This window comes from Mchenga conophoros, linkage group LG2, assembly GCF_057382185.1.
Source record: "Mchenga conophoros isolate Kocher_MC1m ecotype Shallow Benthic linkage group LG2, M_conophoros_male_GT1.1, whole genome shotgun sequence".
NCBI classification, from domain to species: domain Eukaryota; kingdom Metazoa; phylum Chordata; class Actinopteri; order Cichliformes; family Cichlidae; genus Mchenga; species Mchenga conophoros.
In genome coordinates this window covers 32,291,513-32,310,042 of record NC_140527.1, presented here as the reverse complement: position 1 = coordinate 32,310,042, position 18,530 = coordinate 32,291,513, and the positions used below count along the sequence as shown (strand labels likewise).

Here is an 18,530-nt window from a genome sequence, read left to right as displayed (position 1 = left end):
CAATGAAATGACATCAGTGTGTGTGTGTGGCCACTGAGGGGAATGAATGGGAGGAGATAAGAGGCGGTGGGAGGTAGCTTCTATATTCCACAACACAATTTAAATCCCTCACTTCCGTTTTGTTGTAATAGTCTTTCTCATACCAGCCAGTGTACGTTCCATCTGGGAGGGGATACTTAAAATTTTGTTCCTTTTGTGATAGCAGACTGCTGAGCGACTGCGCCCAGCTCGTAAAAACACCTGTATGAGAGGAGGAATTTTGTGTGCGCCTGCGTCTTTACGGTAGCCGTTGATCCCGCCCTCTCTTTTGATAGAAAACTCGGTGATGTCGCTCGGTCTTTAACGAGCTTGACCCAGAACCCGGAGAAGGAGGGGGAAAAAAGAGGGCAGAAAACAAAAAAAACCAAAAAAAAAAAACGACCGTCTGGAAGGGGCAGGCTTTTCAAGAGCAGGTGAGTAAATTCGTAAATGTTACCATATGGCTGCGTGTGCTGGGGGTCGCGTTTTTCCCCCCTCCATCAAATTATGGGTGCACTGCAGCGCTGGCAAGGAGTGGTCACAGCATCGACTCTCCACGGCTAGCTAACGATGCTAACGTAAAGTTCAAATCGAGACCCTCTATTGCTCGCCGTGCAGGACTCAAACAAGCCTTTGGTGCCAGGAGATAAAACAAAGAAAGCCGTCAGACCTGACTGTGAAGGACGCTTTAACCGAATATTCCCGTGCCTAATCTGTTTTTGCTACCCTAACGCTAGCCTGGCTATTTTTTGGCAGCGATCTGGGACGGCTATGTGGGTTATTGTGATGCTAACGCTGCAAGACAGCCAAACGAGGTCATGCGGGTGCTGAGCGAGCATTCACGCCAACTTGGGCTGATTTGATCTCCGGCGTTGTCATTTATTTGTGTAGTAGCGCTAGCGCAACTACAGAGTAAGTCAAATGCGTGGTCTTTGTTCGCCTTTTATTTATGTCTCTGTGTGCCAGCTCACCGCGTCGCTCCTGCCCCACGCTGCTATCTTAACGCTAGCAAATCAATTCCCGACATTGCGTGGGATTTCAGAAGGGGTGCTAGCAGTTAGCTGATCTTGCAGGTGATAGGTTTTGGGGTGTTCAAGCAGATATGGCAGTGTGATGCTCGAGCGTTTTTTCTTTTTTGCCTGTCTGCACTTAACTGTGGTTTGACCTACTTATCGTTGCAGCTGATGCCTCCTTTCTGCGGGTAGCATCCATATTTTTCAGCTGGAGAAGGGAGCAGATTGCACAGGCTTGACGGTAATTACGATTAGGAGCTCTCCCGTGTCCCGGAGCATAATTGGAAACCTGTTTGGTTAGACGTGTATGTATATGTTGCAGAACTCTCTGAGGTTAATGGTCTTCCATTTGCAGCCTGCCACACATCCTGGGATTATTAGCTTGTCAGCCTGTGAACCTGTTGTGTGAGTCCTGTGTGGACTTGTTTTTGTTAGGAAAGTGCCTGGGTGGGGATAACTGTCAGCCTGTTTGTGTGCCTGAACTCACAAACACTGGTTTCATTAAGGCACAAATGCACACAATGTGTTTTACACGGGCTTCCTGTACCTATCACTTTACCTGTAGCTGACTCATGTGCTCCAGGTGCCACCACTAATAAGTCTGTCTGCAAGTCCTTGTTTGATTGTTGATGCGTGCTGCCGACACAGACTACAATTGTGTCTGCTTTCTTGAGGTGTACAGGTTAATCCCCGAAGGGCCGTGTGTGTGTGTGTGTGTGTGTGTCCGTCCCCATCTACGTTCGTGCATGTTAACTGTGTGTGTGCGCGTTAGGATGTAAGTGGATTAGGAGGCTAAAGCTTCAATCCCATTACAAGCCATGCTCAGCTTAAACTACCACCAGTGGCATCAAACTGACTTGAGAGCAAATTGCAGTTAGTTACTTTGAGATGTGTGAACAGATGTGCATTTCAGCAGTGAATATCTTGTTTCAGTGGGAGCTGGTGCAGGTGCCTCTGTTACTGACTAGATTTTAATTAAGTGGACAGAGGCTATATTGTTGCTTACATGTGAGTATGATCAGATATCCCCTGACAGGAGTGAGTGAGTCACGTTGACTGATGGGTGCAGAATCAGATGGAGCTGTCTGACTCGTGGTGTGTCAGTGTTCGATCAGATGTTGTAGTTGACCTCAAGGCACGGTACTTGACATGTTGAACCTCTTTTACTTCTCCTTGTCATGGTCGACTTGGAACAGTGTGGCTCTTTTAAAGAACAAAATAGGAAAACTTGTTTTTGTAGTTACATAGACTTTTTAAAAATGTGTATAAGTCCATGTTGTGACTCTGTACCTGAAGTCCACATGTAGGGTTGCTCCATTTGTTTCCTCTGGCACTTTATGTTTTGTCTTAGGTTGGTCTTTCTGGGCATATGTTTTTGACAGATATATGTGTGTATTTACGTATGTATGTGTATATATGTCAGACCACAATGTCTGAAACCCAAGAGAAGATGGTGATCTGATTCAGTGGTTAGACCACTCTGCTTCTTGAATCAACAGCCCAAAAATAGACTGATTTTAGATGGAGCCTGCAAACAGTCACCGCAAACATTTAATTTGGTCGCATCAGACATGAACTAGTCTTTTAACCAGTCTGAAGTGCTCAGTTATAAAGTTACAATGTCTGCTTACTCAGATTTTGGTTAGTGGATTTATTAAACTTTTAAAAAGCAGAAACTTTGAGTTTTCAGGTAGTTGCAGGCGTACTTTTGGGACCAAATAAAAAAGGAAAATGCGCTAAAAAGCAAAACAATAATTTTCTTGTTTTAGTATTATTTAAAAGCATAACTGTGATTAAAGTGAATGACTTTGTACTTGTAATCTCTAGGAGATTCGAGTGAAAGTAATGTTTGATGTACCTCATGTGAGAACAGAGCATGTAACCGTCCAAAGTTTACAATATGTGGACACGCCACGTGTTTGCTGCCCTGTGCACGATCTGGCCTTACACCTAATGACACCTAACTCATAAGATCATTTCCAGTAGCTGGAGCAGCCGTGATGCTGAGTTTCTCACTTTCTTTCTCACATTTAGCATTAGAAAAGGGAACTCATGATAATGTCAGTGTGTCAGAGTTTTTCTGATGTTATCCCAGATTTTATATTAAAAAAGAAAATGCTCTACTAACTTCTTATTTTAAAATAAATTGCGATGACTTAGCTATGCAGGTTCATAAAAATTGGTTCCCAAAGTTCACAAAAGCAGAACAGAAACCAGTAAATGGAGAACAATATTGGCAGGGTGGGAAGTGCCTTGTGGTGGTGTGATCAACATATTGACCATGGGGGATTTTCGCCGCAGCAAAACACTCTGTTGATGGAAGAAGACAACCATCAGCTGGTGGTTTATGAAAGTGTACCTTAGGTAGGTTTTCAAGGTTTGTGTACAACTGGTTCTATTGGGGTAGAGGATTTATAGTGAGCCAAAGACGCCATTGCGGACCTCTCCTCAGCTCTGATGTCGAATTCATAACATCCTGTTTCTCAGGAAGTGGCTATGAGGGGAAAGGGGAGCGGCAGTGGGACGACATTGATTGTTTTCATTGTTCAGCGAAACTCTGCGCTGACTTTCAAGGCCAAAACTAACAGCTGTGAGAGAGAGAGTCGGATGGAGGACAGAAGCCATGCGCATGTAAAGAGTGACATTATAAACACAGATGCGTGCACAGTCAAATGTGTCCTATGATCTTTTTCTTGCTCCCAAACCCTTTTCACACTTGCGCCTGTGCTCTCAGTTGCACAAACTTCTCATTGTTCCTCCAGCCTCCCAGGCTGACAGCTGCAAATTCCCTCCTGGCTGTGGTTAAACCACAATAACACACTTGCTCACACACTGTGTGTGTGTGTGTGTGTGTGTGTGTGTGTGTGTGTGTGTGTGTGTGTGTGTGTGTGTGTGTATATATACACACACACACACTCTCGCCTGCCAAGAAATATCCATCATGGTTTATAATTAATCTTGTGCAAATGGCATTAGTGCTCATTAGTTCAATAAGATGGCCTACAGACAGGTAATGATAATATTAATGATTTTAACAAGCCAAGAATTGAGACTATGCGAGTTTATCACAAAGCTATGTAAACAGAGCAGCTTTAGAGACTTGATTAGTTTATTTTGCTGTGTTTGGGTCACAATGACCAGTAAACCTGCCTTGAAGTGCCACAAAAGCACAGTAAACTCTGATCTCTGAGTGATTATTAGCTAGTGTCCTCCTTAGCCTGTTCCACACTGGATGAGTGGGTGGGCTGCTGTGCTGAATTGGCAGGAGACAATGCTAGGAATGCAAGATTAGCTTTTATCTTTGATTCAGCACTCCTTTCCTTATCGCCCCCAACCCCCCCAAGCTTCACCCTCTCATTCCCTCATCTTTCCTACAAGTCCATCTGTTTTATTTGTTTCCAGCTCTTAAAAGTCTGTTCATCTCAATCTCTAAAGGATGAAATCAACCCTGTCTGGTCTGTGACCATATAAAGGCATGTGGGTAACACGACAGCAGTTTGTGATTTGCTCAGGTAGGAGGTTATGACTCTCTGTGAGTCAATGAGGTGACATCATATCACTTCCTGGCAGCCAGCCTTATCCCACATGCAAATGCTGGTTTTGGTTCTCGTGGATTCCTTTGTCTTAGGAAACACTTAAGCCACGCCTGGTTTCCTCATCAGGTCATCCCACTTTCCCTCCCTCTTTTCCCATACTGAACACACCCCATTCTGGGATTTTATTTTATGTTTTTCTTTTTTTAAATGTCGTGTGCTTTGTTAGTCATTATTTTGAAATTCGTACAGGAACAGACAGGCACTGCAGCTGTCAGTTTACTAGGTAAAATGAAACTGAGAAAATGATCTTACTGTGTGGTAATAGTGTGTGGTAATAGTTTTGTTTTTAATTATTTTCTTTATAAGCTCATGCTGGGTCATGAAAGTCAAACGACGAGTCATTCATCATCACATCTTGAGCCCCAATGCTTGCTTTGTGCTTTGCTCTACACCTGTTATCTGAAGTGTAAATGCAGGGCCCTGTTTCTTGTTCAAACTTTCAGCTGCGTTGGTGCATGTGCGCCAGACAGTGTGACTGAAATTTAGTCACCCCCCCACCTCGTCCAACCGGTCATGCAGGTGTGTAGCAATAGCGGGTTTATTCACCTCATGAAGAGCTGGGCCGCTGCAGAACAGGGTGTATCACCAGATAAGAGGATCTGAGTCTCCACTATCCAGTTGCTTGCCTCTGGTATAACAATGTCTCTTTTTAAGGTACAATAACAAAGGATATAGAGGGAGGGGGATATAAGGCAGTTAGGAGATTTGGGAATTAATGCTCGGAGCTACAGGTAGGGTGAAAACTGATTAGAGAGAAAAGCTTGGATTAAAAAAAGGGCAAAAAGAAGAGGTAGTAAGAAGAACATATGTTAGAATCTCTAAAACCTGCTTTTGCTTAAGCTCTTTATGCTGAAAATCGATGTTATCCAACCTAGAAATAGGTGCAGGTTGTTCAACTTCCCCAGCTAGCCTCCATATTCTGGCCAAATGTTGAGTAAATACAGGGTGTGTCCAAAGGCTGAAACTACTGTATATCTGTCTCCCTGCTGTGCCTTCCTCCTCACAGAGCGAGCAAACAACCCCCGTTGACACGCTTGTACGGTATTCTCACTGTGTTGCTGATTTTCAAGCCGATGCGTCTTCTCTAAAACACTTCTCGCCCTCTTTCCTCCACCTCTCCTTTCTTTCTCTGCAGTCCATTTCTACCTGCTTCTGGGGCTCGGTGGTTGGGTCACTTTCCACACATGAACAACTAAAGCGCCACTTCTGAACTTGGTGTGATCTCTCACCTCTTCTACCAAAACCTTGCCCACAGGTTAAGGTGTGTATTTTGGATTTTCTGTGAACCCAGTTTAAAGGCAGATGGTGCATTTTTAGTGGTCAACCCATAAGGAGAAGTGTGCAGTTCTCTTTTGGGTTAAAGGTTGTAAGTTGTGGTGTTAAGCTTCCTGTTTCAGTAAAAAAAAGCTTCATTCTCTAAGGGTAAAGGTTGTTTATATAAAGGATTTTCTATTTATCACCAGAAATTATTCTACTTGAATGTGGGGGGGAGTGACTTATCCAAGGACAGCATTTAGCTTTTCTCTGCTCTTATCTGAAACTTTATCCATGAAATGTCTTGTGATACAAAGATACTAATACATGTTTTAAAAACTTTTCTTGGCGTCTTATTTCTTGTGTGGTATCGGACAGTGTCAAAATTTAGAGGATATCTTTGTTTATTTAATGATGGTGTATTAAACTGCATGCAGTCATTGACGTAATGTTGTGATAAAATACTACATATCCACGTTTTATGATTTAACAAACTTTTATGGTTAAGTGCTATAAACCTCTGCTACCACTTCCTCTCTGCTGCAGTTTACCAGTGAAGTTGGGATTTCAGGGTTTTTTCTTTTTCTTGTTTTAATCCTTTGAACACGGTAAATTTTCCCACGCAGAATTTAAATTGGTTGGCCATGCAAATATATTTATTTTAGCCAAAAAAGACATTTATTTTTTAAAATCAGTTTTCCTCAATTCATCTTTTTTTTTTTTTTTTTTTTTTTTCCCCTTCCTTGTATTTTGCAAAAGTTCTCTGTTACAAAGTTTTCTGCCTGCAGGCTGACCAGTCGCTGGTACTGGTTTTCTAAGCAGTCTCTCATTCAGTTGAGCCCCATAGGATGTGACTGACAAGGAAAATGAATCAACTGCTCTGTCTTGTATTTGTCACAAAGTGCTCGGAAATGCGACAGAGTGCAAGAGGAACACCTAATTTTATTTATTTATTTTTTTGTCTGTGTGTGTAGAATCCTTGTCTGTTGCTGTTGATGACGTGTGAATATGTGGGAAATATTGCTCATAGTTGTGACATTTTGGGGGGGGGGGGAGATGAATGAAATGGACATGACAGGAAGTCTCTTCCTGTAAAATTCTAGTGTATTGGGAAAGTTCTCTGGTTGACGTTCAGTTCGAGGCGTGTCTTTACGTTAACCATTGTAATTTCATCACTGAAGCCAAATCATGAAGAGAACTCTTGTGAAATCCCGTAGCTCTCTAAAAAACCTCTTAGTTACCAAGCAAGATCTGAGGATAACCACCTCCCCATTCAAATCATGCATCAGCTGGATCTCGCTGTACTCTGTTTGGAGAGTGTGTTTTTGTTATACACCCTCTCCCACTGCTGTAGCCTGTTTTAGGGCTGTATGCATGTGTGTAACGCCCCCTTCTCTCCCCTTGGGGCTGTGTAGTGTGTATGGAGCAGTGCGAGAGCGCAGCGGCTCTGCTGGAGTCGGTCAGGGAGCAGGAGGTGCAGTTTGAACAGCTGACCAGGGCGCTGGAGGAGGAGAGGAGGAGAGTGGGCCTCCCCGCCACTAGCCCCTCAACCTTGGGTCGTCCCCTCCCTCACACACAGGTAACTCCCCAAAGAACCCAAATATTCCCATCTTGAGTCATTTCAACACCTCTACGTCTTTGATTGTATGGATCATTATTCCCTCCATCCAACCCTTGGCGTGAGTTCATGCATCGTTTGTCTCTTGACATTCATCCGTCCATCACTCATCCCCTATCTCCTTGGTCCCACCTCCTCCCATCCAGTGCTCAGCAAGGGCGTTTCTGTGCGTCATTCTTGTAACTTTTTTTTTTTTTTAGATCTTTCTTTATGGACTCTGATAACATATGTCTGACTCATTAACTCTCATCTGCAAATTTATCATTACATGCCTTCAAAACCTATCAGCATGCCTACAGTGTCACTCACCATACGCACTCTGACTCGCATTCATTTTTCATTCTCCCCTGCTGTGGAATTTCAGTAATTTTCTTATCCCTTCACAGCATTGTGCATGTGTTGCATAGTCCTCTAAACAAGTTTTCTTCTCCAAGTTTTTGTTTTGTTTTTTAAGATCAGATTCTTTTCTTTTGTGATCATGTCGCATCCTCAGTGTTCATTTGTTTTAAACTCTACTAGATGACTGGCTGTTTAAAAGTCGATATTCATTTCTGCTGTATGCATCAGTCTTAACTGTCTGTGTGTTGGTGCTGCATGTTGTATCTATTAGACTTGCAAATTTGTGTGTTGTACGTTAGAAATTGTTATGGCTGCTCCACAGAGCTTCCAGGTTTGGCAGGAAGCTGACAGGTTGGCTTAGGATGGCTTTTCAAAATGACAGTGGATACATTTTGACCATTTGGCCATTAACTGACACATTTTAGCTCTGATGCTGTCAATATGTCATTATATCTGACAACTGAGAGCACTTATTTTGTTGTCATTTAGCAGATTTGCTAAATGACAATAATGGATTTTGTGCAGATGTTATAAGACGTTACATTTTCTTTTTCAAATAAATTAAAAAAAGAGGGACTATTATAAGTAGGTATTTTCTTACATTTATTTAAAGCTTTTTAGAGGTTTAGCTGTGACTCCCACTTGTTTTGTTTTCCAGACTAATAATTTATGTGGTCCCACTGTTATCATGTGCCATTTTTCTTTACCCTAGCGCTTATTTGAGCAGTTAGAAAATAATGGACCTGTTTTTGTTTGTTTGATCAAGTCACACTTTTACAGTAGAGGAGAAATGTTGGCACACTTTTGTAAGCAGTTCTTAAATGTTTTCCTTCCTTTTTCAGGGCGTGCTGACATTGATTAGATCTCATGTTTTGTCTTATGAAAATCCTTGAAAGCCTGAAGGCTACAAAAACTTTGTAATAGCTGTCAATGCTTTATGATAAAGGCACACAGTATCTGTTCTGCGATTATGGGTTCAAATGCATACCAGAGTTGTTTGTAAATCAGATGGTATTAAAGGAAGGACCAGCTCTAGAGGAAGTTTGTGCTTCCTTTACAGTGTATGCACAGTCTGCTCTTCCAATCTTCATATCGCTTTTTAAAAAAAACAAAAACACAGCCCTGCTTCCTTGTGGGCACACAATAAACCGCAGTAGCATTGCAACAAAGTGGAAGAAATTGTAAAAGGTCTTTAAATATTTTTCTGGTCGGCAATATCAGTAATACTGAAACTGAGTGTCGAAACGCTAAACAGCTGCTGATAAACGCTTCCAAAATAGCTCAGTTGTGCTGCGCTTGCATGTGATTGCCACTAACCGAGGTAGTTGCATTGCTAGAGTGTTACTGTGGTTTAGAAAGAAAGTGTCCCAAGTCGTACACTGTGACAGCCTTTGATTATATAAGAGTTTAGTGCAGGAGGAAACGAGGTGTGAGGATGACTGGCTGCATTCCAAAATGTCCTCCTTCGTGTCTGGCAGTGATTCACAGACCATAAACATGCAGGGACGGTTTGGTCAGCACTGAATGTGCTTCAGCAGCAGTAATATCATCTGAGTGGTTAAAAGTAGACAGCACAGACTACTGGGAACTGTGCCTTTACCCTCAATCTTGTATATTGTTTCAGTGTAATAGTATATTTAATTTTTTTTTTTTTTCCTGTGTATTTCACAGTCATGTTTTCCTCTTTTATCCCAGAACGGGCGTTTAGGGGATGCAGACATAGAACGACTGAAGCTGACAGACACATATATAAACGGCACACAGGTATGTGATTGTACAAAGTTAAGCACATTTAAAAAAAATGTTCTTTTATCTATGCTTAAATATTTACACGTGTGGTGTCTTTGCTACAGTACAGGATGGTGGACCCTGCACATGGCGCTCTAGATGAGAGCTACACGCCAGAGGATGAATCTCAGGAAGTGCATTCAGTCTTTTCCGAAGAAGGAACCACGCGGCGGATGGACAATGGGGTATGTTAATCTAGCGCATGCTTCATTTTCACCGATGATATCAGACGTTATAAAATTTTAATTTAGCCATGAACATTTTAAAACACTGGACTGATCTCACTATGCCACAGATGAAGAAACCGATATCGCGCACAGTCCTGCCTACTGAGTCATTGTCCATCGATGGGGGCTTGTCAGTGCCTGGTATGGGCGTCTACAGCGCCACATTGGACCGTCCTTACAGGCAGCCTGGTGGAATGGACTACCCCACTGCTACAGTACCCAGAAACTACCACTATGGTCCTGTGGGTGGTTACGATGACTATCGCGGAGGTCTGCCATCAGAGGCCTACGCTAGTCTGAGCAGGGGTTCACACATGGATGATCGCTACAGGTGATTGATGCTTCTAGACAGTGTCTTGACGTTTAATGGTGACTGCTTTGCGCTACATTCAAGCATACACGTCTTTACAAGCCACAGTGTAACGGAAGTTTCCATCATTGCATACAGGGGAATAACTTCCTGTTTTGCCTCATTAATTATTTAACTTTTTAGCCCTTGTTAATACTAATAGACATGTTTTTCCACACTCAATAATTCAAAGCTAAATATAATTCCCCCTTTTTTTAAGCATGCTTTTTTTGTAGTGCATATTCTAAATAATCATTCAGTCATGTGTGAAACTGACATGAGCAGAATTTATAGTTGACAGGCCTTGAACTTAACACCATAATAACATGATGGTAACATAGCCAGTCTATAAACATCTGTTCCGCATTTGTCCACAGACCATGAAGTGTCAGGCAGAAGCCGAGATGTGACATCAGATAACACGTGTCGATCTTTTCCACATTAGCAGCACCTATCCTGCTATCTCTGTCAATCTAACACTGTCTTTTCTTTGGAAAAGAAAGGATTAAGCTAACCCGACTCATCACTTTCATAACTGCCATCTTTACTCAGGCCAATGGATGGCTACAGGACTCTGGACTCTGGCTACCGGGCTCCGAGCCGCCAGCAGCTCGACCCGTACGCAGCACAGCCCCAGGTGGGTCGGGGAATGAGGGCCATGGGCTCTGCGATGGAGATGCGGTATGGGCACGGTCACTATGGTTTGGAGGATGATCAACGTAGCATGGGATATGATGAATATGGAATGGGGCCTCCACCTATGCACCCCGGAGGCTATGGTACCATGCCACGCCTGGGACCGGGGCCTGGGGGTATTGATAGACGAAGACTGAGGTAAAATAAAAACGTACTGTTCTGCACTAAGTCAATTCACAACATTACATAGTTTATTTGATAAATAAACACTCTTGATAAATGCTTCCATCCACTTTTACAGGAGCTGCGAGGACACTTTGGACAGTGACATAGGCAGCGTTGAGCCATACGCCTGGGCCGTCCCGATGACAATGGAGAGAGGAAGCATGGCTTCTCTGGACAGCACATTGAGAAAACCACCTACTTCGTGGAGACAGCCAGAGCTTCCGGAGGTTATCGCCATGTTGAATTACCGCCTGGACCCTGTCAAGACCAACGCTGCTGCCTTCCTCCAGCACCTCACATTCAAAAATGACAAGGTAAAGCAAACTCTGCAATTGTGTTTCTGGTAGTTCTCTCTTTGTATGCTGAGTTGTAGTGTTTCTTCTGCTAATTTCTTTTTTTTAAAGGAAGTATCTAATTATGTTTGTAGGTTAAATCAGAGGTGCGCCGCCTAAAGGGCATCCCAGCTTTGGTGTCGATGCTGGACCATCCTAGTAAGGATGTGCATCACTCAGCCTGCGGGGCTCTGAAGAATATTTCATATGGACGAGACCAAGACAACAAAATCGCCATCAAGAACTGCGATGGCGTACCTGCTCTGGTTAGATTACTGAGGAAAACGCACAACCAGGATCTCACAGACACTATCACAGGTATCACTGTTATGTAAAATACTTGTTTTTTTGTTTTTTGATATATGTGGCTCTTAAATGTTACTACTATTTGGAAGATTTGTGTGGTGATTATATTTTCTTATTTTAAAGGCTCAACTGTCTCTTTATTTCATTCTAATATTCATTCTAAATTATCCCAGGCACCTTGTGGAACCTTTCATCCCACGATTCGGTTAAGATGGAGATTGTGGACCACGCCCTGCATGCCCTAGTTGACGAGGTGATTGTTCCACACTCAGGCTGGGAGAGAGGGAACAGCGGAGGAGGAGAAGAAAGCTGCAAACCACGCCATATGGAGTGGCAGACCGCCTTGACCAACACTGCTGGCTGCCTTAGGTATGCAAGAGATCAATGGATGCAAAGCAGAGGAAGTTGAAGAAGGAGAAAAGGAAGCTTATTTTAAGGAGAAAACATGCAATTATGTGCTTAACTTCTCTCCCTTTACTTCAGGAATGTGAGTTCAGAACGCAGCGAGGCCAGGCGAAAGCTGAGGGAATGCACGGGGCTGGTGGATTCACTTATGTACATGGTCCAGTCACAGATCAACTGCAAAGATGTGGACAATAAGGTTAAAAATTCACTTATAACTGTCCCTTTTTTCGCAAGACAGTTGTGCGATTTAAAAAAATAAATGAATAAATAAAAATTGGAGTTTGAGCCTTTTGTCCCCATTCACCCCTTCTTCCTATAGCTGGTGGAGAACTGCGTCTGCCTTCTGAGGAATCTGTCCTATCAGGTTCACCGTGAAATCCCGGGCTCTGAACAATACGCAGAGGCCATACCTGTCAACCAGGGCCCAGCTCCAGCCAGTAAGGGCGGCTGCTTTGGCTCTAGAAAAGGCAAAGGTTGGTGTTTTACAGCTACATTGTGTCAGATTTGTGGTTGAGTGAGTGGCAGTTACTGGTGGGGTTGAGCTTTTTGGTGGCAGAAGACCCTTTCCCTGTTTTTCACACTCTACTGTTTCCCCCCCTTTCCTTTTCTCCCTCCTTATTTCTTCCCACCCTATTTCACTTCTTCCTCTCTGTGCTCTGTTTAGATGAGTGGTTTTCCAAAGGTAAGAGTTTGCGTTTGGTGTTCTCACGAACCTGCGAAGCTGTCCATCCCTCTCATCACATTATTTTACTAATGCATATTGAAACACCTGGAGAAATAACGTTGAATTTACACGCATTCCACAGGCATGATCACACATAGCATTGCATGCTGATGGTGCTTGTTCCACTGGTTGCATGTTGGACCAGATAACAAGACTGAGAATATGAAAATGGTTATACCCCCCCCCCTCCCAACATCACTATATCTGTCTTATCTGCTGTTTCTTTTTTTTTTTCTGCAGGAAAGAAGGATGTAGATGATGGAAGTGCAGATATGGTTGATATTCCAAAGAGAACGACACCTGCCAGAGGTACTGTTTGTGTGTCTGCTTCTCTTTCAGATGATTTATAGTTGATCAGGGAGCTTGTGTTCATATAAAAGCATACAACTCTCTCTCTCTGCCAACTTTAGGTTATGAGCTTTTGTTCCAGCCTGAAGTGGTTCGTGTTTACACGTCACTGCTCAAAGAGAGCCAGAACCCATCAGTGCTCGAGGCTGCTGCCGGCGCCATCCAGAATCTGTGTGCTGGCCGGTGGACTGTTAGTATCATTTCTTATCAGTGATTCAGAGCTGGCTCTCTGCTATAAAAGGCTAATGTTTAATTTTGAACTTTAAAAGTGCATGAACCCTGAATAGTTGGGTCTGTCTTTGTTTTTATGTTATTAGATGACAACTAAAGTTGATCTGTTCTTTGTGCTTTTCATACAGTATGGTCGGTATATCAGGGCAAAGGTGCGTCATGAGCAGGGACTCCCCATGATGGCAGAACTGCTGGCTCATGGCAATGATCGTGTGGTTCGTGCAATGTCTGGAGCTTTGAGGAATCTTGCCATTGACAACCGAAACTGTGAACTGCTAGGTAAGATTGTTTCTTCTTAGCTGTTATCTATCATCTTAGCATCTGTGTCATTTTTTTTTTCTAAACATTCATTGCACTTGGGTTAAGAGTAAGAGTTTCTCTTGCAGGTTTGCATGCAGTGCCTCACCTTGTGGCCAACCTGCCTGGAGCCCAGAATCAGTCTGGGCGTAATCTATCCGAGGAGACAGTTGTGTCTGTACTGAGCACGCTCAGTGAGGTGCTAGGCAACAGATTGGAGCCAGCAAAGGTCCTTCGAGAGAAACGAGGCATCGAGAGCCTGGTGCTAATCAACAAAGATGGGTAAGTGTTCTCTGAGTGTAGAAAAGGTGCTTTGCGTATGTGGTTTTTTTTTTTTTTTTTTTTTTTTTTTTTTTTTTTTTTTTTTTTTTTTAAATATAAAAGCAGCTGTTTTCTAACCGGTGTAAACCGTGTGTGTTATATAACAAAACTCATCAGAGATGATAACAGCTCAAACCCTTATCTCTGGTTATCTTTCAGCAAGCGCTCTGATCGCGAAGTGCGGGGGGCGAGCCAGGTCCTGCAGCTCGTCTGGGCTCACAAGGAACTGCGCCGACCTCTTGAGAAAGACGGCTGGAAGAAAACTGACTTCATGGTTAACATTAACCCAGGCACCACTACCACTAACGGCCCGAGCACTCGAGCTAACGGCACCTATGAAGACAGCACTACACCCCTCCTGGACAGAGGTGAGCAGAGAAAGTATTTACATTAAATTTTGCAGGAGGGTTATTTATGAAGAGTTTTACAGCTTAACTCATGAATTGTTTTTCTTTGTGTCAGGGGAAAAGAGGGACATGATTCCCCTGAATGACATTGGCCCTGGTTAGTAGATTTCTTTTAGATTTCTTTTGTTTTTGGGTGTTTTTGTTCTGCCTCAAGATTAAATCTTTAGCAAATTTTAACCTGTTTTCATCTTCCTTCAGAGGCCTACTCTACACTGGACCAGAAAGAAAGGAGACACACTCTGGATGAGACCACAGACACTTTACCGGTACTTAAAGTCACTATTAACATGTTGGATTGCTGGCTTAATGACATTAATCCCTAACCTCCTGCACAGCTCTGAATATTTCCTGATTGTAACCTTTTAAAACCTCACGATTACTGACACATCTTTTCTCACACTCATTTCCTGTCCGCCTTCTTTCTGTCTTTCTCGGCTCCTCTCTCAGCGAGGGGTGTATGGGGGCAGAAAGGGCTCCCTGCCTCTATTGGACTCCTACGATGGTTAGCCCTCCCCCATCCCCTCTACCCCCCTCTGCATGTAACAGCATGGTATGTCCAACTGACCTCTATTCCTGCATGAACTTTATGAACTCCTTTTTGTCTCTAATAACTGAAAACCTGAGTGAAACCTGGTCCAAGTCTGATTGTGAACTAAAACAGGCAGAGGTGTCGTTGTACTGATGCTTAAATATGAGATACCCTGATGTGTTGTGTATTCATGCTGGTATAGTATGCTGCTAGGTGTTCCTTGTGCATTGTCCTCTGTCATTGTAAATCCGAACCCCGGGCTGATCATTAAATAACAACATTTAGATCCTCAGAATAATAACTGTTTATGCATTAGTGTTGTCACAATACCACAGTTTTAAAAGTTACTTACAGTCCTTTTAATACAAAACCAAAGTTCTGTGTCAGTTTTCTACCCGGTTGCTGTACATGATCTCATGGGACTGTTTGGTACAAATGGCATGAAACTTCAGGCCCATTTTGTGCCTTATGCATGCATTTATTTTGTTAAATGCCATACAAAAAAGTTACTGGTCACATTTGTTGTTCTTGGCAAGAAATGGCACATGAAAATCAAAACGATTCTGATGAAATTGATGCTTCCCAAAGCACTTTTGCTGTGACAGCTACTCTAATCTTAGTCCCCCTCAAAGTCCTTTACAATCAGCTGCTGGAGTGGATTTAAGAATGTCGGGAAGTGTTAATGCTTTTGTCATGTTGTGAAATATTTGTCTGGTTTTTCGGAGATCCACTGTTGTGGGTTGTTATTTGTGTGTGAGAGCACACTCTTGTGGTTGTGTCGGCTACTACAATAACAGACACCCAAGAATAGAAATGGGTTTCATTGATTTCTTTGAGTTTGTGAGGAAAGTAGTGGCAAAAAGTGCTATTTCTTAACAGCTTTGTTTGGATTACTTTGTAAAATGTTCCTGACTGCATGACCAGAACGGTGAGGGTTTTAAATAAACATGTTTGGCAGTTAAGACACGTAACAAATCACACACAGAGCAGCCCGGTCACTTGTTTAGAGTCGTTAATGGATGATTGACTTCAGCACAGACTTCAGTTTATTATGGATTAGTTCTATGTGCAGGGCAGCAGGCCAGGAACTAGAATCTAATTTAACTAAACTAAAGCAGTAATGTGATTATAGTAGCCTCCTGTTGAAAGGTCGTTTACTGTGACAACACTAGTGTGTAGATTGCCATACTTATACCACACAAGTCTTTGTGTTGCCTCCTTGTTTGATGTCTAAATCAGCCACACATCTTTTGTACTTGTGTTTTTTTTTTTTTTTTTTTTTTTTTTTTTTTTTTTTTTGTTTTAATCATTGTGTTTTTGTCTCTTCCTCCAGAAAAACTGATAGTTTGCATCACCCAGACTGGGCCGTCCCTGCCCTACCACTGCTACTGAGGAGAGAAGATCCAGACTCTCCCTCTCCTCACCCCTTCCTTTCCCCGTTTCTCTCTCTTATCACCACACAAATGGGATCAAAACATGGGGGCGGGGGGGTTGGCATCCAAAGAAAGTGGTTGTGTTGCAGGCAAAGACTTTCAAGCAACACACACGTGCAAATTCAGTTGTAGCAGCAGAAATGTATTCCGTTTATAACTTATAATTATTCTGTAAAGGCAATCACCTTTGTTGACAATCATTTGATTCTGGTGTTGTCCTCTGGCTTGCTTTTTTTTTTTTTTTTTTTTTTTTTTTTTCCCATGCTGTTAACTTTTTTTTTTTTTCCTCTTGGCAATTTTATTGTCATGTTACAGCCACCTGACATTGGCCCTGATAAGTTTGTATTTAGACATTTAAGTAGGGTATATACTGTATATAAAAAGAAAAGGGGGGTGACTGCAGTAGTTTTGGCTCATTAATTTAATTAATGGGAGGTTGGGACACACCGACAGCCCGCCCTGTAGATTGAGAATGTTTATATAGGAGTTATTTTCCTGTCTAGAGTTATTTTCTCTCAGTTGGGATGACAAGAAAGGGCAGGTGTGTGTATATTTATCATACAGTAAACCTGTGGGTGTGTGTGCACGTGGAAAATGAATATGGACCTTTTGAATGATTGTGTGTTGATCCAGATGACACCACATGTTTTTCCATCAGTTATGCTTTTTTTTTTTTTTTTTTTTTTTTAAATTGTGTGCTCCTCTTCCTGTGATGAAGCTGTTCTTGTTTTGTTCCCTTTATGTCCCTCCCCACATGGAACATTTAGGAGAATTTCAGCTGCTTTATTTTGGATTTTCCTGTTTGGGTTTAGCCAACTAAACCAGCCAACACTTCAGACCTGGTACTGAGATGAAGCTGTGAACAAACACTACTAAGCCACTAAAATATTTCGACATACAGCTTCAGAAGGCCCTTAACCATTCCTGTACACCTGCCTGTTCATCTTTTCTTTTTTTTTTTTCTTCTGGACCAGCTGAAGTGACTTTTTGGAAGAAATTTAAATATAAAATTCTGTAGCTGTTTTTTATACATGCTTGTCTGTATTAAAACATTTGGGAGGCTTCTGTACTCAGAGGAGACTCGAGTTTTAACAGGTTGGGAGAGATACAGGTGTAATTTAAACTGGGAGGCTGGCAGAAGGCACATTTTGTTTTTTGGGTTTGTTTTTTTTGTATTTCTTTGTGCGTCTGTTTCTTTTTATTTTCTGGAGGTTTATATGTATGGGAGTGGTGGATGAGAGCATTATGCAATTTGTTCTACTTTATAATTCCACTTTTACATCAGAGTTGTTTTAAAGGCAAAAGAGACCAATCATCTTTTTGTTTTTGTTTTTTACTCTTCACACACATAGTATATTTGTACTGTTGCCTATCCATGTAAAATTATGATGTACCATTCATTACCTGCCTTGGCTCTGAGAAGTTGCTTTCGTTTTTTCTTTTTTCAGTGACGTATGTAACTGGTTGTTTTTTATAAATAAAGATCTTTTCCTAGACAAGCTTTGGTAACGTGTGCTTGATGTGGCTGTGTGCTGATGTGAGGAAGGACTCCTGTATCGTGTGGATAAACGTATCTAATTAAAGAGGGGAAATGCATCTGTGTAATTTCATCCCCTCACTCTTGTAAAGGCAAATGCTAATAGTTGGTGTGTTTGATATTCACTCCCTCACAGATCGAATTAGTAGTGCTTTCAGTTGGGAAATGCTTTTTATTTAAGAGACAAACACGTTAATCTCCTAACTTAAGACCTCAAACTGCTCACGCCTTGTGCTCAAGCCTTATTAAAGCCAGCTAACCTTCAAGCGCCACAGTAAAGCTGGAGGCCGGGCGAGCGTTGACGTTCTCGGCTTTGCTGTTTGTCTCTGGTTACACACAGAGCAGCATGTTGACAGGAGGGTAGTGTCGTGAAGGTGTGCGTGTGTTTACTTCCAAACATGTCAAAGATACAGTTGGTTGTCTGTGGATATGTTTAGGTGTTTCAAGTATGCGGCGCATCTGAAATGCATCGTGGGCTGGTTGAGAAGCAGCTGCTGGATCACGAGGGCTATGAGCAGATGTCGGTGTGAAAGTTTGATATTAGTTAAGGTATGATGTGCATGCGTCTGCTTGGAATATAAAATTAACCTTAAATTG

General features: G+C 42.3%; 1 protein-coding gene across 6 annotated transcripts; it reads left to right on the top strand.

Annotated features, from left to right (window-relative positions):
• Window positions 1–121: 121 nt before the first annotated feature.
• On the top strand, window positions 122–17,895 carry LOC146582355 (catenin delta-1-like). 6 transcript variants are annotated; one of them, XM_085295741.1, is made up of 22 exons: window positions 122–452; window positions 5,763–5,888; window positions 7,297–7,460; window positions 9,534–9,602; window positions 9,692–9,811; window positions 9,922–10,184; window positions 10,755–11,036; window positions 11,140–11,377; window positions 11,491–11,713; window positions 11,875–12,070; window positions 12,185–12,302; window positions 12,426–12,579; window positions 12,771–12,788; window positions 13,071–13,139; window positions 13,241–13,368; window positions 13,538–13,688; window positions 13,796–13,988; window positions 14,187–14,395; window positions 14,490–14,531; window positions 14,633–14,700; window positions 14,882–14,936; window positions 16,297–17,895. In XM_085295741.1, the coding sequence occupies exons 3-22, from the start codon at window positions 7,302–7,304 to the stop codon at window positions 16,353–16,355; spliced, it is 2,814 nt and encodes a 937-aa protein (XP_085151867.1). In that variant the 5' UTR covers window positions 122–452; window positions 5,763–5,888; window positions 7,297–7,301; the 3' UTR covers window positions 16,356–17,895. The 6 variants fall into 6 exon arrangements, with proteins under 6 accessions (XP_085151867.1, XP_085151894.1, XP_085151876.1 ...); XM_085295768.1 differs by having other exon boundaries at window positions 14,882–14,984; XM_085295750.1 differs by lacking the exon at window positions 5,763–5,888.
• Window positions 17,896–18,530: the final 635 nt, after the last annotated feature.

Excerpts from the sequence above, each read along its gene's own strand:
- LOC146582355 (XM_085295750.1), top strand. The coding sequence starts at position 7,302 with ATGGAGCAGTGCGAGAGCGCAGCGGCTCTGCTGGAGTCGGTCAGGGAG. Across the intron at positions 11,714-11,874 it reads TCTCACAGACACTATCACAG|GCACCTTGTGGAACCTTTCA; the intron begins GTATCACTGTTA and ends AAATTATCCCAG. Across the intron at positions 14,701-14,881 it reads AGACCACAGACACTTTACCG|CGAGGGGTGTATGGGGGCAG; the intron begins GTACTTAAAGTC and ends CTCCTCTCTCAG.